This window comes from Trachinotus anak, unplaced genomic scaffold (assembly GCF_046630095.1).
Source record: "Trachinotus anak isolate AG129_WGS33_773 ecotype Australia unplaced genomic scaffold, CSIRO_AGI_Tana_v1 ptg000011l, whole genome shotgun sequence".
Lineage (NCBI taxonomy): Eukaryota > Metazoa > Chordata > Actinopteri > Carangiformes > Carangidae > Trachinotus > Trachinotus anak.
Window position 1 is genome coordinate 21,012,029 of NW_027273862.1, and position 22,056 is coordinate 21,034,084.

General features: G+C 37.5%; 1 protein-coding gene across 1 annotated transcript in view; it reads left to right on the plus strand.

The window, feature by feature from the left end:
- Window positions 1–22,056, plus strand: part of LOC139627779 (protein diaphanous homolog 3-like) — a 156,610-nt gene that overhangs the window by 22,781 nt on the left and 111,773 nt on the right. Inside the window, exons 6-17 of the mRNA XM_071488876.1 lie at window positions 2,960–3,034; window positions 3,454–3,523; window positions 5,512–5,648; window positions 6,410–6,515; window positions 9,199–9,309; window positions 9,813–9,931; window positions 10,279–10,395; window positions 12,791–12,909; window positions 12,996–13,060; window positions 13,982–14,086; window positions 15,823–16,113; window positions 18,473–18,587. Coding sequence (XP_071344977.1) covers window positions 2,960–3,034; window positions 3,454–3,523; window positions 5,512–5,648; window positions 6,410–6,515; window positions 9,199–9,309; window positions 9,813–9,931; window positions 10,279–10,395; window positions 12,791–12,909; window positions 12,996–13,060; window positions 13,982–14,086; window positions 15,823–16,113; window positions 18,473–18,587 — 1,430 coding nt within the window. The remainder of the gene's footprint in view (window positions 1–2,959; window positions 3,035–3,453; window positions 3,524–5,511; window positions 5,649–6,409; window positions 6,516–9,198; window positions 9,310–9,812; window positions 9,932–10,278; window positions 10,396–12,790; window positions 12,910–12,995; window positions 13,061–13,981; window positions 14,087–15,822; window positions 16,114–18,472; window positions 18,588–22,056) is intronic.

The following is a 22,056-nucleotide window of genomic DNA, read 5'->3' on the forward strand; positions in this document are numbered from 1 at the left end:
AGCTTAGTGGCTCAGACTGGAGGTCACTAGAACCTAGAATCCTAACAAATAATCTGCCTCTTGGAAAAGTCATGTTCACTGTTGTCTTCTGGAAGCTGAACACTGAGCTTTTTTTTTTTTTTTGAAAGGCCTGTCAACTAACTAAATAAAATAATGATAACAAATAGCAATAGTAAGGTAATTGTGGTAATAACACTTCAACAACCTTCTTTATCTCCTGTTAAGCTATTGCTTATACACTTTATACATGGGCAGACACACAGATAATTCACAGACATCCATTACACATTATCTCATTTAGGAGTGTGATTGCAAATACATACTTTCAGCACTTTCTGATTTTACTACAAATACAGTGGAAATCCCTTATATGATCATGTTTGTCATGTTGGGTTGATTACTATAGATATTTGTCATAACTAAGGTTTTTTTTTTTTTTTCTTTTCTCATGCAGATAATCATTCAATTGACATTTGAATAATTATTAAAGATTCTGTCCCGAGCTTTTTGAATGGTTGATCACTATAACCGTGTTCACTATAAGCAGTTTCCATCATTTAAAATTGTTCCAGTAAAATTAGAGAACGTACCTTAATGTTTTTGGATCTTATTCCACTGGTATGCAGCATGTAATTTGAACCCATTTGGGTAACAAGGCAGTTTTTGCAGTAGAGTCTTATAAATAAACAACATACAATGCTGCTCCCCTCTGAATGTTAAGGAGAACCATCCCACCTTTTAGTATAAGATGACCTGCGATGAAATGCAACGCACTGAAATACAGGGAGACAAGAGGCTTTAAGGTGGAGGGAGAGGCATGTGTATATACAGTAATACCGTACAAAATTGCAAATTTTGCAATGGTCTTTCAGCTGGCAGAAGAGAAGCATGATTTGTTTCTATATTTCTATTCCACATGGGTCTTAAAAGCAAGTCTGGCATCCAGCCAGAGTCGTAAGTATTTATAACATTCAACAGTTTCAATTTCATAACCATGAGGGGTTTGGATGCAGTAGGCTTAGGTGACCTAGAGAATAGTTTTACCAGAATTTAAAATGAGCCTATATTTGATGAGAGAGATCTGAAATGTATCAAAACAGCACACTGTAGATTTACAATAGCCAGATCAAATGAAGATTCATATGCATATGAAATAGTGTAATCTACATGATAATGTACATTAGTTTGGGATGGCAGAGATAATATTGTTCATGTATATGGTGAATAAAAAAGGACAAAGCATGGACCATGTGCAACACCTACATTAACGCAAAGGGGACTTGTCTTGGAACTAGTTGATACTACTGTCTGGGTTCTACCCGAGAGATAGTTATAAAACCATGAAGTAGACCGTTCATCAACACCAGTCGAGCATAGATTTTCCAGTAGAATACCATGATCAACCAAATCAACTGATCAAATGCTTTAGATAGGTCTATTAAAAGTGCACTGTGTTGATGGTTGTTCAATAAAATTATAAAAATTAAAAAGTATACCGCTGTTGTTCTTTTTTTATCCAGTAATTCGATTTAAAAAAAAAATTAATATCTGAGATTTGGACCAGCACTAATGTAGGCTATATTTACTTCATTTGTTTGATTTTTTTTTTGTACAAACCCACAGCATTGGCTACTGGGAAGGTGACTCCTTCACCTTTTGGAAAGAATTGTGCCCTTTTAAGGGAGAGTTAATCTAAATCTAAAATCAGCTTTCACATAAAGAGCAGCAGAAAGATTCGATCCATCTATAGCTTATTTGATGAAGCAGCGTGAACCTCCTTAACCTCCTTTGAAGAGAGCTGCAACTCACAAATGTCACTCGCGTCACACAAGTATAACTTCCATAAAAGTATAATTCCGTCCCCTGGCCCCAAACCGCTTAGAAGTGATTTTTTTTTGCTGTTAAACTTTCTACTCTCAGGAGATTAATACCACTGTATCAAGGCCTTCAACAAGTATTGTGTTCCTCAAATTTCTGTGATTTATTTGGCAACTAGATGGTTTTGATTTACATTTTAATGCCTGTTTTGCAGGCAGATTGGTCTTATTACATAGTTTTGAGAGTAAGTGTTTTCCCCCGTCCGTATGTATAGATGTTTACAAATTAAAGCAAACAGATGAAAGGAGAACCAGGATTATATATACTTTATGTGTGTGTGTGTGTATATATATGTATATATATATATATATATATATATATATATATATAAATATAAAACCTATACTTGTTTTTCAGGCTCTGTTAAAAAAGGTTTTCAACTTTAATTATGTTATCACTTTCTTTGTCTTTATCTTGCTTCACCAAATTAAAAAAAAAAAAAAAAAAAAAAAAAAAAAAAAAAAAAAACAACTTTAATCCAGCAGGTGACTATATTGCAAAGGTTTGAAAAAATGGACTCTTGGCTACTAAATGTTTCTTGGGCAGCTGTTTATTTGTTTAGTGCTTGCACAAAAGAGCTCAGACGTGGCTGAGCATTCATTTAGAGTGGACAGTTGCCATTTATATTGAGTTGTCTGTCAGTGTGAGGAGCAAAGAGGTGACCCTGATAGTAAAAAATAAAAAAGCAAACGTCAATCAGAGAGATATCAAAGGTTGTTGATTTACCAAAATCAAAAAAGTTGAGTAGCTTCTAAAAAAGTATCCTTCTTGTGGATGTGCAGAAACCAGTATGTTTGCGTCTACATATAATTAAATAAATAGGTTAAAAAAAAACTGCTCTGTTTACTGCGTCTGAATATGCTTTCCATTTGTTGTTTCCCTCTTTCTACAATAGGTTAGTGCAGTCTTCCTCATGAGGCATGCTGTGTTTACTACTGCTGCCTTTCTCCAAAAAGTGCTCAATTCTACATGCGTTTTTCTGTCTCGAAGGTTGCTACAGTGGTTGATGAGAATCAAAAGTGTGGTTGTCAGTTGTCAGTCTTACACTGTTGTAATATTGATTTAATTTTTGTTATTTCAGTTGGGTGCAGAGTTTTGGGCATGAGGGTCTTGGACTGCTGCTGGACATTCTGGAGAGGTTGCTCTTCAAGAAGCAGTAAGTTTATGCATTTATTCGTGTGTATATTTGTTCAGACTCTTAATATCTCACAGTAATTATTTGTGTATTCACTGGATCAATACAATGACAACTAAACAAACAAAGTTGTATGGTTTCAGTTGTCCTTGTTGAATCATTTTATCAAAATAATTCAATTTTATGCATTTGTTAATAACAAAAACTGTATTTAAATTTGGTCGTGGTACAGTTTGTGGGAGACTTTCTTTAGAAACTAAATTGTTTTCTATCATTAGCGCAGTCTTTCATTTTTTTCATAGTGGCCTTTACAGACTTTCTTGCAGTCTTTTATCTGTATATAAAAATGTAGACTCATTTTGAAGCAGTATGTATACAGTCTGTAGTCTTAATGCTGTACAATCGACTAACTGCTCCTCATTAATGTCTTGTGTCCATAGGCAAGAGAAGATTGACAAAAAGAACCAACATAAAGTTGTCCAGTGTCTCAAAGCCTTCATGAACAATAAGGTAATGACAATGCATATTTTTGTGACTAAATCCAATTAATTGTTTCTTCCGGTAATCTTTCTTTGAAAATCAATAAAACATTGTACTGATCCGATTAATTGTTCTGATTTACTTTTTGATGAATGACTGAAGGTGAGTTTAATACTACTGGGAAAAAGTAATAGGAAATACATCCCAGGATTAATATGTTAATTTTGTCCTTTTACCCTTTACGATTAAAAAAATCAATCTGCAACAATTTCCTGTATTTTGAGTCTGATCTCCAAAGGTAACTTTAATCTCATCCACATCAACATCTGGGGTTTTCAGGCAATTACCAAATTAGGCCCCTTTCAATTAAAAAATGCTCATGACCAGTTAAAGAGAAGAGTAGCATCACAGCAATATGGAGCCTAATTTGAATGACACTGTGTGACACATTTGCACAGGTTTTAGATTCTTGGCCTGCAGAAAGTCCCCATGCTGGAGACAGTCTTTTCTGATGGATCATATGTGGAACTATGAGAGAGAGAGAGTGTGTGTGAATAACAGAGTGTAAGTGAGGGAAAGAGATGTCATTGCGAGAGTGAGTATATGTTGTTAATTATTTCAATGTTGTGATGTACTACAGGACAAATTAATAACCATCTCAGGCAAAGCTGTCATTTTTTAAAATCTGGTGTCAGTCTAGTAGCCTCATCTTATGGTTCATCAGATGCAGTGGAAATGCAACAGGATCATGCAGAATGGAAAATTTGCCAGGAACAGAGTCCCTGGAACGAAGTTCCAGAGACTCTGTTCTAGAATCTCTGGAACTTTGTTCCAGGGACTCTGTAGTTCCTCAGAGTCTCAAACAAGCCACAGCAGAGTATGGGCAATAGACATCAAGGGACCCAGACAGCTGTTTAACGCAAGTTAAGTGTTACAGATAACAAATTAACTATAGAAGAAAAAGAAACAAAATGGCATTTCGAAAAGACAGAAAGACATCAAATGTTGGGTTGGGCAATAAATCGAAGATTTACTGAAATTGATGTTATGCATCTGTCACCAACCTAATTTAGGGCATGTCATTATGTCTGGTAAACAATTTTTCTTCAGACAAGCTGTCAGCTGGCCTGTCCCTTTTAATGTACCTTAAAGTACATCAATCACTGTTAGGCGGTGGGGAAGTTTTAGATTTTCTTTCATAACTCATGTTGTTATTATTTCATTAGTCTATTTTATGCAGCAGTTTAAGCAACAGAATTAAGTAAAACTTTAGAATGAAATGACTATATTGTGATAAAATTATCCCACTTGAAATCATTGGACAATAATATTGAATTATTGTCCAGGCCTAAGCACTTGTGCATAAACATTCTGTATTCAGCTTTTCCTGCTTTTGTGCTGTTACTCCAAAGAAAAAAAAAAGTCTCGTCACATGGAGCTAAAACCCAGTGGAGACAGATATACAGCCGCTCTGGCACAAAGTGTGGTGTAAGGTCTCATGTAATCCTGTGTCTCAACAGGCGCCAGACACCAACATTTACCCGTAGGCTTCTCTGTTAGCCCAGACCTTTCCCTGGCTAGAGAGGCATCTTGGGAAAGGATGTACCCACAATGCCAAGGAGACAGGTGTTCTCTGCCAGCTGTCAGTGCAGCCTTTTCTTCTTCTGCCTTCCTGCGTCAAGTCACACACTTGGATATTTTCTATTGTCTGTCACCAATAGGATAATTATGTATTACTGCCCAATGAACAACTTAATTGTAGTAAGAAAAAAACCTAAGAAACCAAAAAACATTTCCTCATTATAGATTTGATGTAATTGTTTGTTAACATGCCTAGTTACTATAAAAGCATATACTATATCGTCTGACATTTGATTATTCAGACTTAATTTGCTTGAATTAATCTTGTGTCCTTAATTCAGTAAGAAATGGTCTCAGTGACATAATTTTGTTATCGCAAAAAAAGGTGCAAGTTACAGCGTATCTAGACAATCATGTTTTGTGTTTGTTTATTGCAGTATGGCTTGGATCGAATCCTGGGGGAGGAGAAAAGTCTTGCTTTGCTGGCAAGAGCCATTGATCCCACCCAGTCTGCCATGATGACTGACGTGGTAAAGCTGCTGTCAGCCATCTGCATTGTGGGCGAAGAGAACACGTATGCTCTTGCTTCATTCCCTCTGTCAAACACATCTATGTCTTACTACTTTTCTATTGTTGAAAGGAACTATTTTTGATTTCACAAAAGTAAGATTGTCTCTTTGTTGAATTTTTACTTTAAATTATGGTACAGCTGATAAATACCATGTACTATTTATTTTGCATGGCTTATAGTGGTGCAAGGTAACACATAGTAAAACGCTTTTCAAAAGGCTGAAATTTCTCAATTTCCTCGTATGGAGTCATGGAAAGTTAGGCCTGTAATATGTTCCTCTGTAAGTGTCATAAGTTGTACCTGGTGTAAATAATACATCTTGTATTGTTTTTCTAAAAGTACAGGAAAGTTAATATGAAGTGACTGCAACTTCAAATTAGATACATTTAGTCACTGAAAAGGTAACAGAATACATTTTGCAAGGCCAAAGTTATGAATATCATTTCTCCCATGTAAGAAAGCAACAGAGGTTCCATTTGTTATGGGGAATTATTTCATTTGAACAATATTTCCAGTAGAATATTCTTTATTTTGAATATCAAAATATTATTCATCTCATTATTGAATCGAATTAATAAACGAACCTTAAAGTTCAGTTTTAAATTTGCAGAATTCTCCCATCCACTTGGGTCAAATTGACAGAAAAAGAACCTTGGATACTGTAGACCAGGAAAGAGAGCTTATGGGCAAAATCCATTTTAAATTAATGTATTTTTTTCATTTTTTTCCAATTGTTCGCTCATGCATTTCATGTTCTCATTTAGTTTGGACAAAGTCCTCGAAGCCATCACTATAGCAGGGGAATGGCGAGCCATTGAGAGGTTCAGTCCTATTGTGCAAGGGCTACGTGATCGCTCGGTTCAATTACAAGTAAGTGCAAAGTGCAGCCACCGACACCTTTTTGTTTCACTCAAATTTCTCTGAAATGAAATATTGAATGACAATGGGAAGTTGACTCGTTCAGCAAAGTACACTCAGGGGTCTCTTAGTCACTTACACATTCTGTGGTAATAAAGAATTATTTGTCTTTTAGTCTTTTTAGTTACACTGTCAGTCAAAACTGGGTGTGAAGTATTGTATATCACAGATTCAGTCACAATGGCGACATTGAAGTTTGAATGCAAAGAAATAAGTATTGGTTGTATTTATTGTATTTTTCAAATGTGTGTATCTTTGTATCAATCCGTGCCTTTGTTCATCAACTATCGACCAATGGTGTTGTTATATATATTAATGTTGGTTAATTGTTTTAGTTTAGGTGCATTTTGGTGATCAAACAAGCAACTTTGGTTTAATGAGGCAGTCTAGAGCCTGTTCATCTGATTTTGCCATTTGTCATAATGAACATAATCATTTTGCTGTGATATTAGTTGCTAAGTTCAGATGATGATCTTCCATGACTTGTGATTGCCATATGTAATTAACTTAACTAATGATACTGTTAGCATTTAAGTATGTATGTGTGTAAAACCACATATTTCTCGTACCTATACATAGATAAGCTGTCCATGCACAAGTTTTTACCTGCCAGATGTTTAGATGTATCATCTCCCTGCTGATACATACACTTGAGATATTGCATGTGGGCTGCTTTTAACAAAGACAGCATTGGTGTCTGTCACAATAACGTAATTCATGATTAAGGCATGTTGTCTGCATTTTTAATTGGTTGCTGAGGGATAAGAGAAGAGTATTCATTCATCCAGTACCTAACACACACATGCTGTGTCCACAGGGATAGTGGAACAAGACTTTCATTGACATAATGCATTCCCTTGCCCCTTATCCTAACCTTAACCATCACAACAAACAACTCTAACACTAACTAATGATTGTAACCTGAACCCTAAAACCAAGTCTTAACCCTCGAACAGCACCTCCATTTTTCCCATGGGTTGCTGTGCATTCAGGTTAATATCCCCACTGGGATATAAGAACATGTACATACACACACACGGTGAGAATAAAACACTGTAATATGTACAACTATTTGCTTCTTAGGTTGTTTTGTACTCCCATGCAGTGACCAATGCTGAACTTAATTAAAAGATGATATCGTTTTTGCCCCCGGTATTATTATCAGTAGCATTTGTATTCACTTTGCTTTAACTACCTTTGACAGGTGCAAAACTAAAGGGGAGCAGTAAAGAACCAAGGGAAGGAAAAAAATGGGAGTGGACAAAAAGAAAAGATAGAAAATAAGAAATGACAGCTTGTGTTTTTGGGTGCCGTGGAAGCTGGAATTAACTTAAAATATGGCCCTGTGTACTGGAAGTATTATACGACTTTTATAGTGTTTTATTGATGCTTTGTTATCCTTCCCACTTCCTAATACACAGCACAGATCCCCTTTAACCCCATGCATTATTAAAGCCCAGATATTGTTATCCCAACCATGGCAAAGTGTGGCCAACGGCTTTTTGTCCTACTTGACTACATTTATACACAGTCTCCCCTGGCAGCCTTTAGCTTAGGGAAAGTGTAAATAGACATATGGGACCACCAGAATCAAAGATTCTTGTATTTTCTCTCCAAGTCTTAATGTCTTTCCGTATTTGTAATTGACATTGGAGTTACTGGCATTATTCAGAAATCAAAGCTGAGGCTAATGTAGATGGTAAATATACATATATAAACTCATATGTTTGATGAGCTAGAATCAAATTATAGTCTTCAAATACCAACATTGTGTCTATATTGTGATCTTTTTTCATGAAAAATTGTAGTCTGTCTTGCTCACCCTTTGTACAACAGTCTACACATTGATTTAAACAATATGCAGTACACACTGGTTTCATTATACAAAATGAATTTGTACTTACTGAAACTGAAGGATATGTGAAAGGTAGGAAGTCATTTAAATAATTGTTACGACCTTTTAACATAACAATGGTATTGGTTTCTTGACTGCCTCTGCACCATAGTCAAATATCGAGACAACATCTTGTGACACTTTGTAATGTTACCTACTTGTATTACAATATTAAAATGGCACTTTCAAGGCAGGTAATTACTAAGCTTGAGTGCCATGACAAAAATAAGAGTGTGCTGTGAAACTGACAATGCACCTTAAAACATCTGAACATCCTTCCAAACCTCTAGCATTGCTATACCCTCTTTTCACGCATGAATGGTTTGCTTTACTGATCAATAATTGAGTTTTCTGTCTGTGTATGCCCGGGCAGTTGAAGAGTCACAGGATGCGTCGGTCCCTGTGCAGTAAACCAAACTCAGACGGGAGTGAAAAACAGCTTCCAAAAGAGCGAGTTTGCCCTTAAATTGACTGTTAGTTAGTTTTGTGTGTATGGGTCTGCAGTTGTTGCATTAATATTAAAATCAGCCCCCCTAGTTGGTGACTGGAGAAAATAGACATGCATTAGTTATGGTCGTCTGCTTCCAAGGGACATAACCCATTTAGAATGCATGCCGACATGCTTTTCATCAACTTCTGGAAGAAGTCCGTCGTCTCTTTCTCTGGTTCTCTCTCTCAACTCTCACTCGTGTCGCTCTCCTTCTTTATCTCCCTTTGTTGTGTTTACCCTTCATGTTGCAGGTGGCATGCATGCAGCTTATCAATGCTCTGGTAACATCTCCTGATGAGCTGGACTTCAGGCTGCACATCAGAAATGAATTTATGCGCTGTGGCCTCAAAGAGATATTGCCGGTAAGCACAACAAAACTACACACACACGTAGACACATAATATAAACTCACACTCACCTTGTATTAATATTTAAATGTGTTGTCCACTTCAGTGAAATATTGTAGATTTGCCCCAGCAAATTATTTATGAAAGACAGACGAGAGTTTGCACGTTCTCTGTCTGTGCCAGTACCCAGAAACCAATAAAGTTTCTAGTGCCTGGGCTAATAATATTCCTACTGGCTTTTATACCATCTACCTAACATATTTATCTGTTGTAAACGATGTTTCTGTAGCTGCCAGGAAAACAAATGCATTAAAATGAGGAGCTGGTCCCCACACCTGTATACCACCATGAGTAATACCATTTAGAATGAGTTCCTTGTCTTTACTTACGCTTGATGCCTCCCTTTTTTTTGTTTATATTAGAGTAAAGCTTCCTCTCTGATTTAATTAGATTTTTTAAAATTTCACTCTTTCAGTGTTTTACGTTTTGTTTCTTTGTCTATCTCACTTTATCTGTAGCAACTGACGGCCATCAGGAATGAGGCCCTTGACATTCAGCTAAAGGTATTTATGGAGCACAAGGAAGAGGACATGATAGAGTTCTCCCACAGGCTGGAAGATATCAAGAGCGAACTGGAATATCCTTGTCATGTAAAGAGAAGCATGTAACTCTACAGATTGGTTCACTGTGTGTTCCTTGTACATGTGGCTAATATAATGTACATACATAAATACTAAGGTAATGGCATCCAGCAAAGGTCAGTACTTTCTGATTAGATGCTAGATAACAAAAAAGCGTGGAATTGAAATAAAATACATAATTCTTTAATTTCTTTTTCATTTCAATAGTTTCTACTTTTTATGTGAAAATGCTACTTTAGCTACATGGGTTATGTGTCTCCGCTCATTTCCACTCAGGTTTTTCCTCGTAATGTGTGACATGTCTGTATGTTCCCATTTCATATGAGTCCTTGACTCTCTGTACTGATGCGGGGGATGTATTCAGTATTGTGCACAGCATGGTGAAGGACAGCAGTGCAGAGCCCTATTTCCTCTCTATACTGCAGCACCTGATGCTCATACGCAATGACTACTTGGTCAGGTAAAGGCCAGCAACACACACAACATTAATTATCTTAAGTGTAATGAAGTAAGTAGTTTTTTAGTTGTAAAATTTCTCCTCTGTTTGATTCATTATGTCTGTCCCTCATTTATCTTCCATATTTGTCCGTGACTTGTTCTGTGTGATAATAATGATGACCAACACAGCATTTTAACCTCACATCTAAGCCACGAGCAAAGGTCGAAGCACCTTTTGAACCGGGTTATGATGTACACCAGTGAAGAGCTTATGTTTTGTGGAGGTCTTCTGCCTTAAACCCTCTCAATGACTTTGGCTAACAAAGAGAATGCTGTCTCTTTCATCTTCAAGCCATCTGCAACAGCCACTGCTCCAGAGTATTTCTCATCTCCCATTAATGTTACTTTTCAAAGGCTTATTTTATGTTGGTTCACTAACAGCTGGGTGTGAGTTAAACCTTGGCTTGATCAAAAGATGGAGCTCTAATCTGAAGAATATCAAATGCATCACCTGCAGTTTTTCTTCTACCCATAAACAACACCTGAAGTGTCTCTCTCTGCTATGGCTCTGTCGGATTATTTTCTGCATTTGAAATGATGATGGACAGTTAACATTGTCGTTTTTGCATTTGGGGCAGAAGCTGGCAATAACTTTTTTCTTTTTTTTCTTCATAAGCGTGTGAGGACTGTAACCTTAAGGGCAAATGACTAGAATACACTCATGTACACATTATATAATCTTATATTCAGAATACATTTGCAAGTTCCCCTCAGACCTATCCTCATATGTGTATGTGATCCCTTTTATGTACTGTATCTCTTGTGACTGACTGGTGTAGTGATCTTCAGCTATTTTATTCTTGGTTATCCTTGATGTCAAGAACATACAGTCCACTTTTACAAAAGGGTCCCAAAATCACAGAGAAATTAAAGGAACATCAGCAGCTTGTCAGGCAAGTGACTGACAACGTGTCTTTTTCCATTTGATTTGTTCATATTTTTGTCTTCATCACGCAACATCTGAATGCATCTGTTGCTCATCTTAAAAATTGCAGAAATGGCATTCATAATATGTCTAACTGCTGTTATAAGAAGATGGAGGGCATTGTCCCAGATTAATTGTTATTTATAGATCTCAAAATATTACTTTATTATTTGGTGTAGAAGGGATTTTGACTCTGTTGTAAGATAGTCAAGACCTGATCAAACAGACACTTTCCCTTTAACTTGCAATATCACCGTGGCTCCCAGCTTTGCATGTTGTCTGTTGTGTCGTAATATCTCCTTTTCCTTTTCTGACATGTCTTTGGTTATTGTGTGATCAGTGTATTCAGCAGAGCCACAATTTACCTACAATTACTCAGCAATTGCTGATTGCTAATAAGATTTTAACAGTACTACTACTTTTATCAATGCTGCTTATCAATCCAGTCTTTTAACAGTACTCTTATCATGTATTTTTACTGTACAGTTATGTATTTTCACTGCATTTTTACTGTGCGGTAAAAATATGTGAGTGATCTGAACCTGAAACAGAATTTGTGCACATCAGTTCAGATGATGCCCTGTTCATTTCAGATTGAATCTAAGAACACACCCATAACATTCAGTTGGCTCATGGTTATTTTTCATTATTAATCCATGTTCATATAATTTAGTTAACTCTGTGCATGGGCTCCAGGCAGCCTAATTTCGTCAGTTCAGCAATAAACTCGTCCTTTTGTCTTTTATCCTTCATCTCCATGGCAACGCTTTTTTGTTTGCTAAACAGTATGCTACTGAGAACACCCGCTTCTGTAAGAAGAAAATTCACACCCACGAATGCAAGTTATCAGAAATAACAGGAAGCATGCTCATTGGTCAAATTATTAATTATAACTTCCCAGCAACTCTTGGGAAGAAATAATATTTATTTTTCATAAACCGTGCAGTTTTGGAACATGCCAACATGCCCTAAGACTATGAGTGAAAATATGTCCTTACAATAAATAAACAAACAATAAATCATGAGCATGTAAAGTGTATTCTTACTCTGTGTCATTTGGTTTGAAATTTCATCAGTTGTGTTAACCTCAAACTTTAATTTGTCTCTTTAAAACATCATCATGGTCATTATCCACTGAAGGCTCATGTTTAGAACCTCTGGATATCACAGGTGTAGCTGTAGAAGTCGTTGGGATATGCCACATTTCCTTTCGATTTTCTCACAGGCCCGGCGTTTCCTGTAGACAATTCAGTTGCTCTTACCTGAATCTGTCCAGATAACTGCTCATGTACAAATGCATACACTCAACAGATTAAAAACGTGAAATTAAATCAAATAATAATTTTTTTTGCAGCTCTGTCTTTTTCTCACTGTCTCTCTTATGAAAAGAGTACTGTTATAATTTTCTTGTGTCACTTATCCTGACTCTCAGGCCCCAGTACTTTAAGATCATTGAGGAGTGTGTCTCTCAGATTGTGCTCCACCGCAGTGGCACTGACCCAGACTTCAGTTACCGCAAGCGCCTGGATGTGGACTTCAGCCACCTGTTAGGCAAGTCACGTACTTCTGTCAGTTTATTTAGATTACAGATATTTCAACGAACCATAAATGATTTTCATTCTGCTTTTTGTTTTCAGAGGTGTGTGTGGATAAAGCTCGGATTGACGAGTATGAACAAAGAGCTTCAGAACTGGCACAGAGGGCAAGTATTCATGAAAAAAACCCCCAAACAAACAGCAACTTAGATTTTCATCCCTCTACACATCCACCTGGCAAAAACAAAACCCATTAAGCCATGCTAGCATGCATTCTAATTTGTTCTATAAAATAACATCTGTTTAGATAATAAAACATTAACGTTATAGAGCAAACATTGTACGGACAATCCCTGGTGGCTTGAATTATTGAAATTATATAGCAATAATATAGAAAATGACATGGATTTAAAATAGTCTTTGATTCTTTTCCAGGAACAGAAAGATAAATCTTTTAAAAGTGCACATTATTTAATATTACATCTTGCTATGTAATAATAATGAGAGTGATTACAAGTAAGGAAATGGAACATTTTGAATGTACATTTTTTGGGTTTTTGTTGTCACTAACAGTTGTACATATGCCCATGGTTTTCAGTGTGGGAACAATGATATTGTAAAACTTGTTCTTCTGATATCATTGTACATAAATAATAAACATGTGCTACAGCTTGAGCTGCTATGTTTAGATCCATGGTTTTGTATTTCTTGCACAGACAAAAATAAAATATGAGTTTGTAAATGTGTTGTAATACAATAAGCTTTTGCAAAAACACTGCAATTTTTTCATCTTTGTCATAACACAAATTTCGAGGTCAAATGGATTGGCTGCTGTGATTAATTGTAGTGAGGGTAGCAACAGCAGGTTGTAGATCCTGATTACAAGTATGGGCTCACTGATTGGCGTGTGTTCAAGGCTTTTATTAATGGATAGGTGTTTGGCAAAAGGTTGAAATTCAATCAGTAAATTAAGATAATTAAGGTGCAATGAATGTTAATTATTTAGATGAATTATACCATTAGATTTAAATAATATTTATTATTTCAATTCCTAGTATCAGTGTTTGCTTGTGTGTTTCTCTCTTTAGGTTGACGAGGAGTTTGTAAGCAGACAGGAGGCACAAGCTCAGCAGGTGAAGTGTGAAGAAAAAATAGCTGAACTCCATGCAGAGCTGCAGGCCTTCAGGTCCCAGGTACGTGACCTGTATATCTTTGCTTTAACTCTAAATATATGCAAATTGTGTTAATTGTGTAGGTGATGTGAGGAAATGCTACATTTGATTACTCAACAAGCCCCTCTAAATCTACCATAGAAGGTCAATTCAACTTTCTTTTCTTACTTTCCGTTATGAGACGTTCTTGTTATTTTGGGGTGTAGAATGTGGTTGTGGTTGGGAGTGGGGGTTTTATCCACTGGAGCCTGCAGTTTGGTTTGACATGGAGGCTGCTCTACTGGCTAGCTGACACTAAGTCTAATGAGAACACTCACCAGTCCTCCATGTTGGCCATTTCTAATTCTCTGATCTCTATCCCATAAGAGGAAATTGTTCTAAAAGCAATTTATTCTGACAACCCCCTTCAGTCTCACTGCTGGGCCTCTCTTCAACCCCCCCATACACTAGAGAGTTGCTCCCATGCCCTGGCACAGCAAGATAACTACACACTCAGAGAGAGGACCAGAACTTCCTTTTTATTTTCCCGATAATTTTTCAATTTGAGAGAGCAAACACAGAATGAATACTCAAATAGTACCTTGGTTCAAATGGTGGTAGTACGTTTAGCCAATGCGAGTACATACACACACTTTGTGCTGCTGTCTTTTTCTGTCTAACTCTTGCCAACACACACGCACGCACACTTGTTAATTCAGCAAAGATGTTCTTCCCCTCTAGAGGCAGTGGCAAAGTATGGGTCCAGGGCTGACCTTTAGTGTGTGTCTTTAATCTAAAACTGGTACATGGATCAATAAGCCATTTGGTCTGTATGATACAATTTACGGAGCTTTGTAGCCCTGGTTATAACATTTGATTTTTAGCTTTGGAAAAAACAAATCATTGTGGGTATGTTCTGGACTGTTTATGAGCATTTGGCCTCTGCTGGATGGTTGAGAGAACACGCCTCCGTTATCTGTAGCCCAGTGGTATTAGACAGGAAAGCATACTGTGCTACACACTTGGCAGATGCTGTAGTTTGTCTTCTTCCATTTTTCTTTTTTTCTTCCCCTTATAAGGTCAATTCGCTGTTTATTTCTTACATCTGGGGAAAGGTTTCTTGAGCATTGCTCCACACACTGTAAAAAAGCTAATCCAAGAAACAAACAAATTGTTCTATAATTAAGTAATATTCGTTTGAATCTAAAAAAAAAAATCTGCTGATAAAGCAAGCAAAAATCACTAACGCCAGTTTAGCTTCATAAACAGTGTAAAAAGGCAATTTAGGTAAAGGTCTTTTGAACTAAATTCTTTATTGTATAATTCAAAAATTCAATTAAAATTAGAAATGTGGCGTATGCTACTGCCAGATGAAGGAACATGAAGCAGGATCAGGAACATTAGATCTTGGATTAGATAATCCTATATTTTAAAACTAAGTCCAGCTAGATTTTAAAGTTCATGTTCTGTGGCATGCAGGCTTAAGCTACAGTAAATTTTGCTTTGTTTACACAGATAATATTTTTGAGTATAATAAAACTCCTGGTTATAATAATTAAAAAAAAAAAATAAAAAGAACATCAGTCTTGTCTTTAAGTGCCTCGTTCAAGGGCAATTCAGTGTGTTTTGTTGTTTAACCTTAAGCTACCATTTTCATTTTTGATGCACAATAGAGTCTAAAGAAGTAACGTCAACTGTCACGCTTTGCATACTTTTATTGTTTTTGTATGTTATGTGTGTGTCCCTATAAGCATTTTTTCTTTTCCCTGCCCATCCAGTTTGGAGCTGTACCTGCGAGTCTGTCTTCTGCCCATGTTCGACAGGCGCCACCCCCAGCGCCAGCTGGGTTGCCAGCTCCCCCTCCTCCACCTCCTCCGCCTCCCTTACCTGGCTGTCCTGCCCCACCTCCTCCACCTGGAGTGCCTCCTCCATTTGGTGCCCCTCCACCACCCCCTCTAGGGTTTGGGGGTGCTCCAGGCTCCCCCACCCACCATGCGCTGCCTTATGGCCTCAGGCCAAAGAAGGAATTCAAGCCTGAGACCTCCATGAAGCGCCTCAACTGGTCCAAGGTAAGACACTGTAAGGGGATGTAAGGTGTAAGCTGCTGTAAGGTAACCATCTCCATTTTCATACAGGAGGGTGACATAATATTATAATACATCTAAATACAATGCTGTCTAATACATCACTAACTAATACGTTACAAAGGACTTGACTGACAATACCTCTTTTCCACCAAAATAAGTGGGTATAATCGGGTTTGTTAAACGCGGGTAAACCAGCTAATAAAAGCGATTGACCCCTTTTCCGCTGCCAGTCGAGTTTGCCTTTCTGTCCGGACTGGGGACAAACACAACTGCAAGGAGTGATGTCATGACATGCACTTATTACAGAGCACACACGCAGATGCAGTGGAGAGACAGTGAACTACTAGCCACCGTGCAAACTGTTAAAATGGATCTGTCACATCTCCTCCACAGGTTGTTGGTCCTGTAAAAGTGTCAGAGCCTCCGTGTTAGGTGCTTTGATTGGTGATGGCATGTGTTTAAAACTTATTTTGAAGCTATGCTCACTCTTTCATCCCCGATACCAGAGTAGCCGCAGTGTTTCTGGTTTAACAGCGCCTGGACAGGTGACAAGATGTGTTTACCGGGACTGTAACCGGAAAGACGTTACAGCAGAAAAAGAGGCGAAAATTAGCAGGTTCACCCGGGCGTATTGTTTACATCAATGCCGATTGGAGCTGGGGCCGATACATACCCGTGTCTACTGCAGAGTCATTTGACCCATGTGTGAATGCCGATTAAATCCTTTGACATTGGTCAATGTTAGTGTTTTTTTTGACCAGTGTAAATGGGGCTAAAGTGAACAAAAATTTTACTTGAACACAAACACAAAATTTACTGTCAGGCCATTGTGTGTATCTTCTAACTGATACTGTATCTGGTAGAATTACAGATCTCTGTATTGAATGGTCCACAAATAAAGAGATTCTTCAACAAAAAGTTTGGGACAAGAAACTGAAAATTTAGGCCAAGTATTTATAGTGGCCTTTTTCTCTACTCTTAACTTTGTTCCTGATGTTCATTGGCACGGCCTGAACATTACAGATGTTTTTCTAAAAATTAAACAACAACTTCCTACCTCTGCGCCAAGGCAGTAATAACTGAAAGTAACAGATGATCAGATGCAATTGTCAGAGCAGCCTCAGTGGTCCCTCTACAGATGTTGTTCTCTGCAGGGGGATATTAGTTCACACATCAAGTGATATCAGTTTGTGGTTTGATTAATAATTTAATGTCAGATGTACATTGGTACAGGTGTTCAGCAAAGTAAACCATATGCTTGAGCATGAACCTTTTAGTAGCGTATGAGGAGGATCTGTCTTATGGCACAGCTGTATGAGACCCCCGCATATGGTTATATTTGGGACAAAGCTGTTCTCAAACTTCTTCGGTTATAAGATTTCAGACTTACAACTACTACAAGAGTGGCTGAGCTAGTTTAAGAGAGTTGTTAATAAACATTTTAATTATCAGAGCTCCGTGATTAAATTATTTACCAACAAACAGGGCCACATGGATATTCCATTTGGGTCACACTTAACCGAACTGCAGAGGAACTTCAATTCCAAAATTCCTGAGCTTTTCAGCCTAAAATTGTTCCACCAAGTTCTGAGAACAACATTTGGGTTTCTTTGCTCCCGTTTCCCTGTCCAAGCTTAGGGCTGGCAGACAGCTTTCAGTTTGATTTTAGGTGCTAAAATTTGCAGAGTAGGGTCTTGATTCTCCAAGGCATCAGCAGTACTAGCAACCCTGTCACATTAAGGGAAGTGTTCATTTTGAAAATATTGCTAAATGGAGCTTGAAATACATTTTAAAGAGCTGTTCTTTTGCAAGATGTCAACCCTCAGCACAGATGTTTTTCTTACATGCATATATACACAGGCCTGATTGGTTTCTCATAATTATTTCAATCAGTCTGTGGTGTTCTTCTCTGGCTAAAATGTGTCACTTTCACACTTTCTTTTTTGGGCAATATCAATATAGTACTGTATGTTAATGCAAATTAATGTCTTAAATTTTTTTCTCCAATTTGTGACACCACTCTCAATTGGTTTACCATTTTGATTGAATATGTCTTTAGATTGGGTCACTGTCATGTATGACTATGGATTATTAGTTGCCTTAATTAAAGTTAAGTTGGCCCAACAGAGGTTGTAGGTACTGTGCAACAAGTTATCAAGAATATAGTTCCAAGTATTCACTTAAATTGGCAGATTAACAGTTGTGCAGCAAATGCATGAATTGGTCTTTGTAGCTTTAATATGTAACTAACTGACTTTTCCCTCTCTAGCCTCAGTAATCCGTTAAATACACAACCTTGTGTTAACTAAACGTGGTGAACTGTGGATGTGTGTGTTTTCAGATTCGTCCCCAGGAAATGTCAGAGAGCTGTTTCTGGGTGCTGGCTGATGAGGACCGATATGCAAAACCAGAATTACTGAGCAGAGTTGCTCTCACGTTTGGTTCACAAAGAACAGGTCAGGCTCTGACTACATTTTTATATACTTACTTATTTAACAGCCACCTGACTGACTGCTGCACTTGTATTCTGAGACAGCTATGTTGTCATTAACTGGCAGATGTTTTCACACAGACCAGCATTTGTGCTAACTTTTTATTACATAATGTATTTTTCCTTGTTTCAGTGAACTTTAGTTTCACAGAGACCTTCTTTCACTACATGTTCAATCACTTCTATTCTTGTATCGATCATTCAGTATATTTCTACTTAGGAACCAACTCTCACCACTCCACTTTACTTTCCCCTCTGTCTAATTCTCGCAGCTTTCTGGCTCATGACATAGGAACTTTTGAGTAACATTTCAGTGTGGTCATTGTTGGTGTTATTTTTACTAGTACTTTAAACTACATGCTAGAGAGGACAACTCAAGATCATTCCTTTGAGTAAAATTTAGTCAATCAAATATGTGAAATATGGACAGAATATTTTTCTATCCAATGAACAATTTTAGTCAAAATACAGTTATATGGAGAAATGATAAACAATGATATTGAAATAATGTTTAACTCTGTCTGAACAGACATGTGTATTGTGTCATATCTCATGTCTATCCCCTTGTAAGCAGTTTTAGTAAAGTCTCTAAAAGGTTGTCGTGCTGTTTTAGATTTTGTGCGCTATTACAACTATTCCTGGTGTTAATGCTGCATGATGAGACACCATACAGCTCCATCCTCACACATTAGTATGGTTGGTATGATCTGGAATATTCATTTGTACAAGTTGTTGGAATGATTAAAGGTACAGCAGGAGGTCGCAAGAGATGTTATCAGTCCGCTCCTCTCCTGTGCCTGGTCCATTAGTCCCTTCTCTGATGATTTATTCACATGTCTTGTTTGTTCTTTCTCGTCTTGTCACTGACTCAGCTAGCTTACACCAATTTGAATTATTCATCCAGGTGTTATCTACCTGTCACAACTCTATGCTCTCATCCTCTCAAGCCACCCCCCCCCCCCCCCCCCCACCCCACACACACACACACACACACACACACACACACACACACACACCAGTGCACTCTTGTTCTCTACTGTCAAGGTGTTGAATAATGGAGGCAGATCTAAATGGCAAACAGGTAGACAGACAGTCAAGCAGGTGTTCTCTGGAGAGAGCAAAGGAAGGATGTCCACCTACAGACTATTGTATTGTGTTAGGGTAACGACCCACAGCTTCCACATGTTCACACATAACATTGCATTTCACGGTAATCATAAAACACTTCTCATCGTATGAAAAGGCATGCAAAAGCGCTGCTGCTCTGCAGTATGCCGTCTGCCTTGTTTGTTGCTGCTCATATGTAATGCATTTTAGATTTGGCAAGAAAGGCATGACACTTTTGACTAAAATCAGACCTTTCACATTGTTGGATTGCATTCTCTCAGCTCTTTTCCTCGCTGTTCCTCTCTGTCCCTGTGGAGGTTGTAGGAACAGCATGACTGGTGGGTTGAGCTGTTAGACCCAGTTGAGACTGCTGCTGAATGTACGGTAATGTGCATGTGGGCTTGTCTTCTTATTAACACAGCCATGTAGCATCATGTTTCATCTCACTTAAGAGCAGCGGCATCTGGATCAGCATTAAAGATTAAAAAGCACACAGTAGGAAACAGTATTCACTCAGTTTTTCTCATTAAATATTAATTTTAATCCCCTCAGACTTCCTCATTGTTTTATGATGTGTATGCAGTAGTTTTCTCAGAGATTCCCTGCCATTCAGTACACAAACTGCTAAGTTACGATGGGGACTGGGAACAGTTTGTTTTGAGACCATCACTGTGTGTTTGGCAGACTACAAGTTAGTCAAGTGTAAATAAAAACACAGTGATTGTTTTTTATTAGTATTCATAGCGTAAAGAGAAGGTTGGAACTACACATTCAACCAGAGTTTATATCACTGAATTTGGAAGAACGAAACATGTATTTATTTGACTAAGTAGACATTATATCCACAGTGGTAATATCCCTTATGGCCCCTCTGTTTATCTATTCAGAGTGTTCTGGCAGAGGGTCAGTGCCGCTTTAACACATCTCCTCTCTGAGCAAATTGCAATAAATGGGTGCTTTTCCATTTTTAGTGAGCAGGTCAGAACAGACAAAAATGAATAAGACCATATTGAATAATATGAGTTGATTTCTGTGCTCTTCTCTCAAGTCTCTGCTCATTAGCTAATAACCTCTGTGACATGTGACCTGTCCTAAACCACATAAATGAATGTAACTTTTCAATTAGGGATGAAATGATCTCATTCCGTTACGTTTGTAAGGTTGTGTCTTCAGTCTAGGAGGTAAAGTATTGTCTGTTTGCTTGTTTATGTTGATTTATCATGATGTAAACATTTGAAAGGTTGCATTCCTTTAAGTTTTTGCTTTTTAACATTCATCACACATTACCTCTATGCGGGGTATTTTTTTCTTTGACAGAATATCTTGCAAGGTTGTTATTGACTTGTGTTCTCATAATTTTCCTTCCAAACTTACAGGTTACAACTCAACATCAGTTCCCTTTATTGACTCTGTCAAAATAACCCATAATTATTGGGCCTGCAAGAGCAGCACAAAGACTTTTCAAGTCCATCAGATAAAAAAGTCAGATAAAATAAAGTTAAAATTCAGTTAATTCTTGCTCTGACAAGTTGTTTATGGTAATTTCTGAAACCATACATTTCAAAGACGGAGAAATAGAGGAGGATAATGGAGGCTAAGAGAGTCTTTTCTTAATGTCTGTCTTTGAGTTTCCTGTCAGTCGTCCATTTTATAGCCTTTTTTTGATGGTTTCTGACATTATAGTAATTGTGTTGCTATAAAGTCGTCACAACATATGTATCATCTCGATGCATACCAAGGAGTTGTATTTAAAATGTGTTATTTCAGCTTATGTTCGATGTTTTTTCCAAGTGCCAGGTATTCCGCAGATTAAATGAGTCTTTATAATTTTTCTTCAGGCAATTGAACTGGGGACTGATTTCTCATTAGCAGCTATGGTCAACTAAGACCTCTTCGCACCTGGCATTAATATGCATCTTGGGTGATCGAACCACAAGTGGGCAGTGCTATATACAAGTGTAAACGACCACCAAGATGCATTGTGAGTCGATCACTTGGATCACTTACCTAAATTTTGGTCAGCCGGACACTTTTGAGATGCATGATAGACACAGGTGTAAACAGCGATGTGTGTTAGCTGTCCACTTGTGTTTGGATCACCCAGGATGCCTGTTAATGCCAGGTGTAAACAGGGCCTCCATGTTCTCTATTAAAGCCATTTACTATAAACAAGAACAATCCTTCCCAGGTTGTATATTTATCCCTCATTTGTCTTTGCAGTCCCATATCTCTCTTTTATGACCAAATGTGATAACCTCCAAAGTTGACTACACCTCAAATTATTCTAGTCACTTTATGTTCTCAACCTTATAGACAAATATCAAATG